This window comes from Cebus imitator, unplaced genomic scaffold, assembly GCF_001604975.1.
Source record: "Cebus imitator isolate Cc_AM_T3 unplaced genomic scaffold, Cebus_imitator-1.0 Scaffold48, whole genome shotgun sequence".
Classification (NCBI taxonomy): Eukaryota; Metazoa; Chordata; class Mammalia; order Primates; family Cebidae; genus Cebus; species Cebus imitator.
This window is the reverse complement of record NW_016107363.1, coordinates 7283726-7299510: the sequence shown is the minus strand read 5'-3', so window position 1 is coordinate 7299510 and position 15785 is coordinate 7283726. Positions and strand designations below refer to the sequence as shown.

At 39.7% G+C, this 15785-nt stretch overlaps 1 protein-coding gene and 1 pseudogene across 1 annotated transcript in view; one reads left to right on the top strand and one right to left on the bottom strand.

Moving 5' to 3' along the window:
• DENND6A (DENN domain containing 6A) overlaps positions 1-15785 on the bottom strand; it is a 72044-nt gene that overhangs the window by 34057 nt on the left and 22202 nt on the right. The window contains exons 2-6 of the mRNA XM_017527336.2: positions 14945-14983; positions 14801-14843; positions 8038-8150; positions 5633-5713; positions 1110-1215 (exon numbers count right to left, since the gene is read on the bottom strand). Coding sequence (XP_017382825.1) covers positions 1110-1215; positions 5633-5713; positions 8038-8150; positions 14801-14843; positions 14945-14983 — 382 coding nt within the window. The remainder of the gene's footprint in view (positions 1-1109; positions 1216-5632; positions 5714-8037; positions 8151-14800; positions 14844-14944; positions 14984-15785) is intronic.
• On the top strand, positions 1502-2823 carry LOC108303549 (annotated as a pseudogene).

Below are 15785 nucleotides of genomic sequence, written 5' to 3'. Positions count from 1 at the left end.
AAAAAAAAAAAAGACAAAAGAAAAGTCAAAGCGATGAAAACATTTTACATTTCACTCAGAAATACTCATATGTTCTACTAGGATATAAACTGGTTAATAGTTTTTGAAAGCAATAAACTAAGTACTTTTTTTTAAGATGAAGTCTTGCTCTGTTGCCAGGCTGGAGTGCAGTGGTGCGATCTCGGCTCACTGCAACCTCTGCCTCCCAGGTTCAAGCTATTCCCCTGCCTCAGTCTCCCAAGTAGGTAGGACTACAGGCACGCACCACCATGCCCAGCTAGTTTTTTGTATTTTTTTTTTGAGATGGGGTTTCAACATGTTGGCCAGGATGGTCTCGATCTCCTGACCTTGTGTTCCTCCCAAACTGCTGGGATTACAGGCATGAGCCACCGCACCCAGCCTAAACTACGTTGTCGTCATTGTTGTTGTTGAGACAGAATCTTGCTCTGTCACCCAGGCTGGAGTGCAATGGTGGGATCTCAGCTCACTGCAACCTCCACCTCCCGGGTCCAAGCAATTCTCCTGCCTCAGCCTCCTGAGTAGCTGGGATCACAGGCGTCCGCCACCACACCCAGCTAATTTTCGTATTTTCAGTAGAGACAGGGTTTCACCACATTGGCCAGGCTGGTCTCAAACTCCTGACCTCGGGTATCTACCCACCTCGGCCTCCCAAAGTGCTGGGATTACAGGCGTAAGCCACAGTGCCCGGCCTTAAACTAAGTATTATAGGGAGTTTTCATATTCATTTATTACTACTAATTAGCTACAAAAGGACATCAACAGGCAAAGGCCTTCCATCTATTGCAAGTGACATAAGGATTTTTGTTCAATAGTACTCTGAACATTAAAACTGTCAACTCAATATTCATTTATTATTATCTTAATAATAATGGGCACTATCAAAGCAGTTAGAGGAGATAACAAAAGACAGTTTTGCTACAGATGCCAGACAAATCGTTTTATATCTTTCTCCTATCATATATTCCTTAAATTCCTACCTCAACTTTTATAAATTTTTTATAAATCAACTTCATTTTTATCACTCAATTTCAGTAAAAATTTTAAAACTCCTTCATAAAGGCACTCAACTCACACAATGTTAAACTTACCTGCTTCCAAATAAGGTTCACTCTTTTCAAAATACTCTGGTGCTATCTGTTTGAGCACAGTGTGAAAAAAATGAATATAAGGTAGTTTGCTGATCAAAACCAAGGACTGAGGGAAAAAAAAAGAAACAATGTTTTAAAAGTTGCTTTGCCATTCGTTTCTTACATAAGCAATTACTGACAAGCTAAATTCAGCAAAAAGTGTGGATTTTAAAATAAAAAAGGTTTTACAGTGGATAGTTAAAAGAATAAAACCATAGCTGCAAAATACAAAAAGTTTAACTTTACTACTACACTTTAAGAGCATAAAGGCAGGTTAACATATGTTCCTGCCCTTCAAAAAAAAAAAAAAAAAAAAAAAAAAAAAAAAAAAAAAAAAAAAAAAAAAAAAGAAAAAGAAAAAAAAAAAAAAAAAAAAAAAAAAAAAACTAATGCCATGAGTAACTTCGAAAGCCTAGCTGCTGTTATCCTTACAATAGCAATATCAAGAATTAGCCAGGAGAGGAGACCAGAGGCTGAACTCGGGTTCTGACAAGATGGCCGGGCTGCCCCACAGGATCATCAAGGAAATCCAGCGTTTGCTGGCAGAACCAGTTCCTAGCATCAAAGCAGAACCAGATGAGAGCAACGCCTGTTATTTTCATGTGGTCATTGCTGGCCCTCAGGATTCCCCCTTTGAGGGAGGAATTTTTAAACTTGAACTATTCCTTCCAGAAGAATACCCAATGGCAGCTCCTATGTACGTTTCATGACCAAAATTCATCATCCTAATGTAGACAAGTTGGGAAGAATGTGTTTAGATATTTTGAAAGATAAGTGGTCCCCAGCACTGCAGATTCGCACAGTTCTGCTATCGATCCAGACAAGTTGGGAAGAATGTGTTTAGATATTCTGAAAGATAAGTGGTCCCCAGCACTGCAGATTCGCACAGTTCTGCTATCGATCCAGGCCTTGTTAAGTGCTCCTAATCCAGATGATCCATTAGCAAATGATGTAGCGAAGCCCAACGAAGCCCAAGCCATAGAAACAGCTAGAGCATGGACTAGGCTATATGCCATGAATAATATTTAAATTGATCTGATCAACAAGTGTGCATCACTTCTCCTGTTCTGCCAAGACTTCTTCCTTTTTGTTTGCATTTAATGGACACAGTCTTAGAAATATTACAGAATAAAAAAGCCCAGACATCTTCAGTCCTTTGGTGATTAAATGCTTTACAATTAGCAAATCTATGTCTTGTCCTGATTCACTGTCGTAAAGCATGAGCAGAGGCTAGAAGTATCATCTGGATTATTGTGAAAGATTTAAAAGCAGCGGCCCCTTCCTGCTTTTACTCATTTCCCCAATCCTGCTTTAAGTATAAAGCACTGTGAATGAAGGTAGTTGTCAGGTTAGCTGCAGGGGTGTGGGTGTTTTTCTTTATTTTTTTGAGGGGGGAGGTAGTTTTATTTTAATTTTATGGGCTCCTTTCCCCCTTTTATGGTGATCTAACTGCATTGGTTAAAAGCAGCTATCCAGTTATTTAGAATATGCTCTCTAGCCAAGTCTAACTTTATTTAGATGCTGTAGATGGACAAGCTTGATTGTTTGAACCAAAATGGGAACCTTAAACAAACATCACAGCCCTCACTAATAACATTGTGACTTTGCTGTCAAGTGTAGATTCTCCCCTTCAAAAAAAGCTTGTGGTGCCAGGCGCGGTGGCTCACGCCTGTAATCCCAGCAGTTTGGGAGGCCGAGGCGGGTGGATCACAAGGTCAAGAGATCGAGACCATCCTGGTCAACATGGTGAAACCCCATCTCTACTAAAAATACAAAAAATTAGCTGGGCATGGTGGCACATGCCTGTAACCCCAGCTACTCAGGAGGCTGAGGCAGGAGAATTGCCTGAACCCAGGAGGCGGAGGTTGCGGTGAGCCGAGATCGCGCCATTGCACTCCAGCCTGGGTAACAAGAGCGAAACTCTGTCTAAAAAAAAAAAAAAAAAAAAAAAGCTTGCGGCCATTTTGTATGGCTTGTCTGGAAACTTTTGTAAATCTTATGTTTTAGTAAAATATTTTTTTTGTTATCCTACATACACACACACACACACACACACACACACACACACACACAAAAGAATTAGCCATATGAACTTTTTCCATTAAAGAAACAGCAGGCTGGGTGTGGTGGCTCACACTGTAATCCCAGCACTTTGGGAGGCCAAGGTGGGCAGATCACCTAGGTCAGGAGTTCAAGACCAGCCTGACCAACATGGAGAAACCGTGTCTCTACTAAACATATAAAATTACCCTGGTGTGGTGGCGCATGCCTGTAATCCCAGCTACTTGAGAGGGAGGCTGAGGTAGGAGAACTGCTTGAATCCCGGAGTTGGAAACTGCAGTGAACCAAGATCATGCCTCTCCAGCCTGGGCAACAAGAGCAAAACTCCCATCTCAAAAAAAAAAAAAAGAAAATTTTGAACTTTTCCAAAAGACTTATGAGTTGTATTTTACAGTTCAACTGTCACAGTCACATAGCTAGAAATTGTAACTTTATAGTTTGATCATTTCAGATATAAATTATGCTAATTTTTATACTTTTTTTTTTTCCCCTTAAAAACCACTGTTTATCTTTCTAACACCAATTAGTGGTCAGGGCAAATTCTGAGCACAAAAAGAAAAGGTGTGTCTTGCTAGCTGGGATTAAACAGAACAGATTATTTTCTCTTATTTATTTATTTATTTATTTATTTTTTTTGAGACAAGGTCTCACTCTGTAGTGAGTCTTAGGCTGTAGTGTAATGGTGTGATCATGGCTCACTGATGCCTCAGCCTCTTGGGCTCTCAGGTGATCCTCCCACCTCAGCCTCCTGAGTAGCTGGGACTACAGATGTACTCCACCAAGTCTATTTTTTGGGGGGGAGGGGGGCGAGGGTGGATTTTTGGTAGAAATAGGGTTTTGCCATGTTGCCCAGGCTGGTCTCAAACTCCTGGGCTCAAGCAACCTGCCCACCTTGGCCTCCCAAAGTGCTGGGATTACAAGTGTGGGCCACTGTGACCTACCTGATTCTTTTTAAGAAACAAAAGGAATTATACATTTGGAATAGAAACAATAATGGCTAAGATGTTGCTAAAGTTTATTTATTGGCTCTTCAAAAAAGAATATAATAGTTCAGGCTTTTATTAGTTGTAACAATGTTACAATCTGTTTATTCCTTCCCTTATTCTAAAATGTCAAATTAAGCATACTCCTCTGGCTTTTGACAGAATCTCCTTCAGTAACTGTAACTTGCAGTCAGGAATCTGGCACAGAGAACAAAAATTCAATAGCAATTAAACATATAGAGACAGGTGTCTATAACTTTAAAAAAGAAGATAAAATATAAACCCAAGGCTGGGTGCAGTGCCTCACACCTGTAATCCCAGCACTTTGGGAGGTCAAGGTGGGTGGATCACCTGAAGTCAGGAGTTCGAGACCAGCCTGGCCAACATGGTGAAACTCTGTCTCTACTAAAAGTACAAAAATTAGCTGGGCATGGTGACGGAGCCTGTAATACCAGCTACTTGAACAGAGGGAGGCAGAGGTAGTGGTGAGCCAAGGTCGTGCTACTGCACTCCAGCCTGAGAGGCAAGAACAAAACTCCACCATATATATATATTTATATATATATGCTGGGCACAGTGGCTCACGCCTGTAATCCCAAATCCCAGCACTTTGGGAGGCTGAGGTGGGTAGATCATGAGGTCAGGAGTTCCAGACCAGCCTGGCCAAGATGGTGAAACTGTCTCTACTAAAAATACAAAAAATTTGGGCCGGGCGCGGTGGCTCAAGCCTGTAATCCCAGCACTGTGGGAGGCCGAGGCGGGTGGATCACGAGGTCAAGAGATCAAGACCATCCTGGTCAACATGGTGAAACCCCGTCTCTACTAAAAATACAAAAAATTAGCTGGGCATGGTGGCGCGTGCCTGTAATCCCAGCAACTCAGGAGGCTGGGGCAGGAGAATTGCCTGAACCCGGGAGGCGGAGGTTGCGGTGAGCCAAGATTGAGCCATTGCACTCCAGCCTGGGTAACAAGAGCAAAACTCCGTCTCAAAAAAAAAAAACAAAAAACAAAAAACAAAAAATTAGCCAGGTGTAGTGGCAGGAGCCTATAATCACAGTTACTCCGGAGGCTGAGGTAGAGAATTGCTTAAACTCAGGAGTCAGAGGTTGCAATTAGCCGAGATCATGCCACTGCACTGCAGCCTCGGTGACAGAGTAAGACTTCGTCTCAAAAAAAAAAAAAAAAAATATATATATATATATATATATATAAACATAAATACACACACAATATATATATATATACACACACAATATATATACATATATACACACATTATATATACACTCATATATATAAACCCAAGTATGTTTAAAGATAAAATACCAAAGACTTTAAAGACTCTTAAATCTGACTTTAAAGACTCTTAAATCTAACAGTTTTTATTTTTCTAATCACAAAATAAAAAAATACTTTTTTAGTAGTGTATATGACAATTACCTTCTGAAAGTAGCCTCTTTTTAGAGTTTTATCTCGAACTTGTCGGAAATACACATATCCATAAAAATAGGCAGGATCCTTCTATGAAGAAAGTGACAAGTTAATGTGTGTGGGAGTACATTATGTATGTGTTATCTGTATCTATATCCATATCTGTATCTTTTAATATTAACATCAGGTTCCTTTATAAACCCAAATCAAGACATGAGAAATACACAAAGAGCTAGTTATGCTTTTCCACCAACAAACAATAATCATGACAGCAACGTCCAGATCAGAACCTTGCAGCTCTAGACATGGTCCATATGATGTGTGCAAAAACTTAAAATTAAAACAGAAAAACCCTCCTAACTTGCCCAAAGATGGCAAAGTACTAATCACAAAGTACTAAAGTCAGATATTCCCCCTATAACTTACTCAGCTTACATTCTTTATTTGTATCTGTACTAGGTGAAAGTTAAAGAACAGTCAAATTCTGTTTTCCCCAATGTTATATTTAGTTTCTAAAAAATTCTACCTACAATTTTGAGATTGTCAAGGATAAGGAATCAATCTTTAAACAAAATGAGGTACCCTAACATACAATTTCAAGAGAGAAAATAAAAGGAGTTAAATGACAATCTGGATCTTCTATAGTCAGTTATACGTTAACCCAATAATATTGAAGCACCACAATGTTTATCAACATACAATCTGAAAGAAAATTGCATTCCAAAAATTTAAGAAGCATTTGCATCTTAATGGAATAAACTTTGGCTCAGTTCCTTATTTGATTATTACTCCTTAAGCAAATATATATTGACAACCTACTTTGAACAGGGTATTGTGTTAGAGATGATAAAAAGATGCATAAGACACAGTTCTTCCTCAAGGATATCATGATTTAGGAGGAATAAGAAAAGTACAAAAATGAGTATTATTGTAATAAAAGGGTGGGTACCATGAAAAAGCACACAGTGTAACAGGAAAGCCAAGGAGAAAGAATAAAGATTATACGGAGGCAGCTGTTTCTGAATTGGGCATTGAAGGATGGATATAACTTAAAGACAAAGGCATTCCAAGTTGAAAGGGCTAGGAGTTTCAGTAAAAACACAAAAGGACAGAAAAATACATGTTCTCTCAGGAAAAAATACATAGCTCAGTTTGACTAAAATATGGCACATATATGGCACACGTAGAAAGGAGATGAGGGTGAAATTTCGACAGAATAAAGGTCTTATTTTGGAAGGTCCAAATAGTGAGGACAAGGAAGTAGTACTATACCCCTTTACTAATTAAATAATTCATAGTCATTTTAGATTTTATTTTTATAATATATATGTACACTTTAGCTGGCAATACTATGTAAGACACATTGTGCTGGAATAAAACAAGAGATGGATATCCTTAGGTAAATTTTTTATCCTCAATAGCCCTCAATTCCCTCCTCTGCAAAAGGAACTCTCTTGGAGCACTGTAGGGAGGATTAACTAGATGATATATGCTTATTAATATAGTATCTAGAACACAAAAAGCCCTAACAAATAACAGCTATTATTATTATTGGTTGGAAGAATAAATTAGTAGTGATAGCAAGGAGGAGATGGCTCTAAGAAACACTTCACAGGTAGTATCTCTACTATTAAAGGAACCAGAGAAGTAAACTGTAAAAACTGTTATCAGGCAAATTAGTGGAACCCAGGGAAGTAAACTAGAAACTGTTATCAGGCAAATTATGTCAAAGTCACACTGAATATGCTGATATGGCATCCAAATGAAAATGCTCCTCATGTAGTTAAAGATGTAAACATGCAGTACCAAGAAGAAAAATTTAGACTCTAAGATTATCTGAATTATTAAAATGTTTTAAATAAATAACTATAAAACAAAACCCATTCAAAAATCAAAAAGAGACAACTATATGTTATCACCAAGAATGACTACCCTCAACTCTAGATGATATTTACTGTATAGTACAACTCCACTCCCACATCTAATTCAAGAATTTATTAACAAATGAAAGAAAATTACCTTAACATTCTAATCCTTTTCTTCTTTTTGAGACAGAGTCTCGCTCTGTCGCCCAAGACGGAGAGCAGTGGCATCGTGATCTCTGCTCACTGCAACCTCCGCCTATCAGGTGCAGTAATTCTCCTGCCTCAGCCTCCCAAGTAGCTGGGATTACAGGTGCCCGCCACCATTTTAATAAATCACAATGACGTTATATTTCAAGCATAGTAACTGTATAAAGTCTCTTTCATTCACATGCTGAATCCTTATGAATAAGACTCACTTAGGAAATTCAGTTACATAATATAGCAGCAAAACAAAAGCAAAATATTTCTGAATGGTATCAGAGGTAACTGAATAAATGAGTTCTAAAGTTTCCTCTCACACGGACATTTTTCTATGACTAGTTTTCCAACCTTTAAGTAAACTGGTAAATCTTTGTCAAATTGATCCAGGAGACAATGCAGAGACACCCTCCTCCCAGAAGACTGTCGGAATCTAAAACAAAACTGGGTATCTCCAAGACAACCTAATGAAAACAAAAATGAAAGAAATTAAGGATAGCTTAGTATAACATTTATCTAATTTCATCCATTTTAGAGCTGAAAAAAATCCTATCAACCATTTTAACCTATTCTGTCATGTTTTGGAGGGAAAAAAGGAAATCCTAAAAGTTCAAGTGATTTGCTCAAAGCCATCCTTGATGGTTAGAGGCAGAGTCAGAAGTAAAACATGCATCTTAACTCCTAAGTCTCTTTACTATTTTTCCTATTCCATATCCCTCATGTAATTAAAAGTTTTTGGAATATGGCTGCATATAATGTTGACTCGCAAACATAATAACGAGCAAAAGACACCAAACACAAAAGAACACATATTGTTCAAATCCACTTTTATAAAATGTTTTCAAAGTAGTGCTCAGGGATGCATGGCTGAATGATAAAAATATAAAGAAAAGTATTATTATAAGAAAGGATAGTGGTTACATTTGGAGGAAAGATTCACCTCAATTTCCTTGTCAACAAAACCAAAGAGTATTATAAGATAATCTCTAAAGTCACGTCCAGCAACAACATTTGAAGATTCTAAAATAAAATTCCACAACTTGACCTATGACTGTACTGAATTCCAAGCATCTTACCCAATATGCTCACTAAGAAAAATAAAGATCTGCATGATGCAAAAAGATATACAAGTTATGCTGTGAGCACCACAGCTGACGATTCACTTAAAGATAAAAAAATTTTTTATGACAACTGACTTTTATAAACAGTTATAAAAGTTAACTTATGTGAATTTTTTTTTTAGAAATGATTACAAATGATTTTATTTGTGGAATATATCAGAGCCTGACTTCAATTAATTACGAAAAACAGTAAGTATACCCAAAGCTCTGTGGCCTCGAACTGTCTGAGAACAGGGAACTATAATGCAAAGTTGAATATTTTTTGTTTTTTGAGACAGAGTCTACCTCTGTTGCCCAGGCTAGAGTACAGTGGCGGGATCTAAGCTCACTGCAATCTCCACCTCCTGGGTTCAAGAGATTCTCCTGCCTTAGCGTCCCGAGTAGCTAGGATTACAGGTGCATGCCACCACACCAAGCTAATTTTTTGTATTTTTAGTAGATACCGGATTTTGCCATGTTGCCCTGGCTGGTCTTGAACTCCTGGGCTCAAGTGATTCTCCCACCTCAGCCTCCCAAAGTGCTGGTATTATAGGCAAGAGCCACCATACCAGGCTTTAGAATGGCATTTCTATATTTGTACAAACACAGCTACAGAGTGGATCAAAATATATAAGACTAAGACAAAACATGAAGCTTCAAGAGCCAGCCCCCTCCCTTCCCCCCTCAGCTTATATAGTCCCTCTCTGTGATTAGGGTGGTTAAGCCGGATTGCTGAGAAACAGTAGTTTAGACCACAGTTTTTCACAGTTTATTCCATAGACTGATACCAGTCCATAAACTCTTGTTACTGTTCCATAACCAAATAAATATGCAAGTTGAGAATATATATTTAGAAACTTTCACAGCAACTTGATATTGCAGTAATAAATTTGGACTTTTAGGCCAGGCACAGTGGCTCACACCTGTAATCCCAGCCCTTTGGGAGGCCAAGGTGGGTGGATCACTTGAGGTCAGGAGTTTGAGACCAGCCTGGCCAACATGGTGAACCCTCTCTACTAAACATGGCCATCTCTACTAAAAACACAAAAATTAGTCAGGTGTGGTGGCAGGCGCCTGTAATTCCAGCTATTCAGGAGGCTGAGGCCAAAGAATTGCTTGAACCCAGGAGGCAGAGGTTGCAGTGAGCCAAGATCACAGCACTGCACTCTAGCCTAGGCAACACAGCAAGACCCTGTCTCAAAAAAAAAAAAAAAATTAGACTTTTATTTTATATTTCTTTGTTTTTTCCTTTTATTTTTCTAATAATTCAATTAAATTGTTTTACGAAAATATGGGTCCAAACAGACTAGAAATATTAAAAACCCCAACTGGTCCTTCAACATGGTATGAGAAGTGCTGCTTTAGCTACTGGGAAGTATAAAGCACATGATAATGTCCCTGCTGTTTATAGAGAAGAAATGTGTTGAGACAAATATTGTCTGCATGTCAAGTCCATCCATAACAAGTAGGATTAATCTTTCCCTCAGATTCATTATTGCTTCAAACTCTCTCTACTAATGCTGAGTTTTTCTCTCTGGACATGTTTAAAATATACTGACTACTGTCCTTGGGCACTCATCACAGCTTAAGCCTCAGCAACACCTACATCCAGGTGATATTAATGGTAAATGATAAGGAGAAAAACACTGGACACATTAAACTGAGGCTCCTAAAGATAAAAGCCATTCAAACGGAACAAAAAAATTAAAACTAAAAAAAAACCAAACAAAGCTTTTTCTAAGGTGGGGGCCTCCCACCTTAGAAATGGTTGGGGAGGGCAAACCATTCCAAGCTCAAAAGGATTTTTTTTTTGAGATGGAGTCTCACTCTGTTGTCCAGCCAGAATACAGTGGCATGATCTCGGCTCACTGTAGTCTCTTCCACCTGGGTTGAAGCAATTCTCCTGCCTCGGCCTCCTGAGTAGCTGGGATTACAGGCACCTGCCACCACACCAGTTAATTTTTGTAGCTTTAGTAGAGACAGGGTTTCACCATCTTGGCCAGGCTGGTCTTGAAATCCTGACCTCATGATCCACCTGCCTTGGCCTCCAAAAGTACTGAAATTACAGGCGTAAGCCAGCACGCCTGGCCTCAAAAGCATTTTTATCTGTGTCATTTTTTCATGCAGTTTAAAATGCTATTTTAAGTGTATACAAGGCATGATTTATGTCTCTTTCCTAAAGACTGCTGTACTGTGTCTGGATTTCCTTCTATACCAATAAAAGCTATCCTGGGAAAAATTAAATCCATTTCCAAGTTGGTACAGTAATCCCAACTTCCTTTATTTTCTTGAGAAGGAGTCTTGCTCTGTCACCCAGGCTGGAGTGCAGAGGCACAATCTCGGCGCACTGCAACCTTCACATCCCTGGTTCAAGCGATTCTCCTGTCTCAGTCTCCTGAGTAGCTGGAACTACAGGCACACACCACCATGCTTGGCTAATTTTGTATTTTTAGTAGAGACAGGGTTTCACCATGTTGACCAGGCCAGTCTCGAACTCATGACCTCAAGTTACCATCTGCCTCAGCCTCCAAAAGTGCCGAGGTTACAGGTGTGAGCCACTGAACCGGGCCTCCAACCTTCATTTAATAAACACATAACAGAAACAAACTGTTTGGATAACCACAACTGAGAATAGTAACTTCAAATATTTACAAAACATAGTCTCTTGCTACCTAGATTAATGATGATCTGTTAAGACAGCAAGGGGCCTGCTTTCAGGTCTTTTGTAATTTTACAAAAGGCCTCTGCACTCCAGCCTGGGTGACAGAGCAAGACTCCTTCTCAAGAAAATAAAGGAAGTTGGGATTACTGTACCAACTTGGAAATGGATTACAAAATTACAAAATTTAAGTACCAACCATACTTCAAGTCATATGAACCACACTTCATTTAATGTGTGGCACATAAAAAAAGCATTTAAAAATATCTATGAGAAAAAAAATTGGCTGAGCATGGTGGTTCACGCCTATAATCCCATCACTTTGGGAGGCAGAGGTAGGTGGATCACTTGAGGTTGGGAGTTTGTGACCAACTTGGCCAACATGGTAAAACCCCATCTCTACCAAACATACAAAAATTGGCCTTAATTAGCCAGGCATGGTGGCACACGCCTGCAGTCGCAGCTACTCGGAAGGCTAAGGCAGGAGAATCACTTGAACACAGGAGGCGGAGGTTGCAGTGAGCCTAGATCATGCCACTGCACTACAGCCTGGGTGACAGAGCGAGCCTCTATCTCGAAAGAAAAAAAAAAATTAGCTGGGCATGGTAACGGGCACCTGTGGTCCCAGCTACTTGGGAGGCTGAGGCGGGAGAATCACTTGAACTGGGAGGTGGAGGTTGCAGTGAGCTGAGATCATGCCACTGCACTCCAACCTGGGTGACTGGACAGAGTAAGACTCCATAGGTCATTCACAAGCCAAAAATACTTTAAAATTTTTTTGATTTACAAAGGTTTCCATTTGAATTTAACTTCCAAAAAGAAAACGACACAGACAGAAACTATAAAACTAGATATAGACTATTTAAACACTACAGAATTAACTTCTTAGCCTTAATGGGTAAGTATAGGGGACTTTTCGTCTACCATCTTAGGTTCAGTAACTGGGGCCTGTGAAACAAACAGACAACAGATTAACAAGAAAAGATTTAATTTGAATGCATACAAAGGCTTCAGAGAAAAACATAAAAACCCAAAGAGGCGGTTAAACTTGGGAGCTTAGAAACCATTTTAACAAAGGAAACTAAAATACAGTGACTACACAAAGGAAAAAAGACCTGGACTTCTAAAGGCGGTAAATTGTGGGAAGGTAAACACATGGGTGAAACTAATGAAAGATAAGGGTTATTTTAGCAAGGCTTATTTATGCAGAATCAAGCTGGTAGCATCTCCAGTGATAAGTTTTCTCTGGTGATTCAAAATCTTTCTTTTCTTTCTGGAATGGGAAAGGGGAGGGGTGACCTTCACAAAAGGAAATGTATGCCCTGCTTTTAGGCATATGGGGGGAGGGTAAAGAGCTCTTTTTGCATCTGCTGTTTCTCAGTTGCCTTCAGCTCAAAATAATCCTTAAGCATAAGTGATATATTTGGGGATAGCATATTCTGATCCCCTTCATGCTCATGTAGAGAAGGGAAAAAGAGAGAGGAGCCATGACAACCAGCTATGATCTGAAAGAAAGGAACATCCAGTGTAACTCACTGGGATTCCATGCAGAAAGTCAGTCCATCCTGCCATCTATACAACTCAGCTTACTCTGAGTCCTGGAAATCTAACCCATCACAGTGTAAGGCCAGCCGCAGTGGTTCACACCTGTAATCCCAGCACTTTGGGAGGCCGAGAAGGGAGGATCTCCTGATACTGGGAGTTCGAGACCAGCCTGATCAACATGGAGAAACCCCATTTCTACTAAAAATATAAAATTAGCCAAGCATGGTGGTGCATGCCTGTAATCCCATCTACTCAGGAGGCTGAGGCAGAAGAATCATTTGAAACCTGAAGGAGGAGGTTGCGGTGAGCCGAGATTGCACCATTGCCCTCCAGCCTGGGCAACAAGAGCAAAATACTGTCTCAAAAAAAAGGGGGCGGGGGTTTGCCATGTTGGTCAGGCTGGTCTCGAACTCTTGACCTCAGGTGATCCATCCGCCTCAGCTTTCCAAGTGGCTGGGATTATAGGCCTGAGCTACCATGCCCAGCCAAGAGTATTTTTTTAAAAAATAAATAGTTCTGGCCAGGCGCGGTGGGCCTTTTATAAGTGGGAGGAGCTAGCCGGGCGCGGTGGCTCAAGCCTGTAATCCCAGCACTTTGGGAGGCCGAGGCGGGTGGATCACAAGGTCAAGAGATCGAGACCATCCTGGTCAACATGGTGAAACCCCGTCTCTACTAAAACTACAAAAAATTAGCTGGGCATGGTGGCACGTGCCTGTAATCCCAGCTACTTAGGAGGCTGAGGCAGGAGAATTGCCTGAACCCAGGAGGCGGAGGTTGCGGTGAGCCGAGATCGCGCCATTGCACTCCAGCCTGGGTAACAAGAGCGAAACTCCGTCCCAAAAAAAAAAAAAAAAAAAAAAAAAAAAAAAAAAAAATTAGCTGGGCATGGTGGCGCGTGCCTGTAATCCCAGCTACTCAGGAGGCTGAGGCAGGAGAATTGCCTGAACCCAGGAGGCGGAGGTTGCGGTGAGCCGAGATCGCGCCATTGCACTCCAGCCTGGGTAACAAGAGCGAAACTCCGTCCCAAAAAAAAAAAAAAAAAATTAAATGTCAAATCTCTCAAATCAGATTAAATGAATGAATTAACAGAATATTAGAAGTAACCACAAAAGGAAAGAAAGCTAGATTGTCTCTGCTTTATAACTGTGTGTGGGCTGAGAAGCTGAATGTTTTGGTCACTGTAAGCCAAAAAAAAGCTAGTTTAAAAGTGAAACACAAGAGGTAACCTGAAGGATATCAATGATTAGGACACACAAAACAAATAGCTTGAAAGAGACCAGCAAAACCAAGCTCAACAATAAGCAGGTCCTTATATGTTTTTTTCTATATACCAAGCACTATGCCAAGGCTTTATATATATTAACCCATATAAACTATTGCAAATAACTTATGGCCTTGCTTCCTAACCAAACTTATCCTGGTTTTTTAAAAATGCACTGCTTTTACAGAGTTCCTGGTAAGCTCCCAGATTCTAAACTGAAAGTAAACTATATACTCTATAAACTATTTAATACATACTCCATGAATCCCGAATATATCAGTGTCACTGATTTGCAACCTCTTCACTATTTCAAGAGTTTATTGTTTCTTGATGGTTTACCTCATCACACCATAACAGTTATTTTAAGAGTTGAAGCAACTACAATCAACGATGACATGACTAGGTATCATTAAAATAGGAATCAAAATCATTGATCTATTTGGCTGAATCTGTCTTTGCATTCTAATATGCTATTTTAATCAATACTTTAACAGTATTACTAGTATTCTTAGTATAAAATTAAACAGAAACACTGTGAAAAATAGTTACCTGAATTTGAATCTGGAAAAGACAAATAGCAAATATTGGTTTTCTGAAAAAGAAAACAAAAGCTATGTATGTTGACACACACATAACCAATGAAAACAAACAGAAATATAACAGTAAACTATATAGAGCAGTACTTTTACTTACTTCTTTGTCAGTAAGTTTGGAATGCTGAGGATAAATTACCTGGAAGAAAAGAGTTAAATTTTATTAAACATATTATAATAAACATTAGTTATAAACATATTATAGGCCGGGTGCAGTGGCTTGCACTTGTAATCTCAGCACTGTGGGAGGCCGAGGCAGGCGGATCACTTGAGATCAGGTGTTCAAGACCAGACTAGCCACCATGGTGAAACCCTGTCTCTACTAAAAATATAAAAATTAGCCAGGCATGGTAGCCCATGCCTGTAGTCTCAGCTACTTAGGAGGCTGAGGTGCGGGGATCACTTGAACCCAGGAGATGGAGGTTGTAGTGAGCCAAGATTGCGCCACTGCACTCCAGTTTGGGTGACAGATAAGACTCTGTCTCAAAAAAAGAGTGTGTGTGTATATATATATACATATATAATAAACATTAATCTAAATAGTAGTTGGATATGGTCAAATCACTTTCAGAAAGAGTTCACAGATGCATGGATAAAGAAAATGCAGTAAATATAAATAATGGGATATTATTCAGCCATTAAAAAAATGAAATCCAGGCCGGGCTTGGTGGCTCATGCCTGTAATCCCAGCACTTTGGGAGACCAAGGCGGGTAAATCACAAGGTTAGGAGTTCAAGACCAGCCTGACCAACATAGTGAAATCCCATCTCTACTAAAAGTATAAAAATTAGCTGGGCATGGGGACATGCACCTGTAATCCCAGCTACTTAGGAGGCTGAGGCAGGAGAACTGCTTGAACCTAGGAGGTAGAGGTTGCAGTGAGCTGAAATCGTGCCACTGCAATCCAGCCTGGGCAACAAAGTGAGATTCTGTCTCAAAAA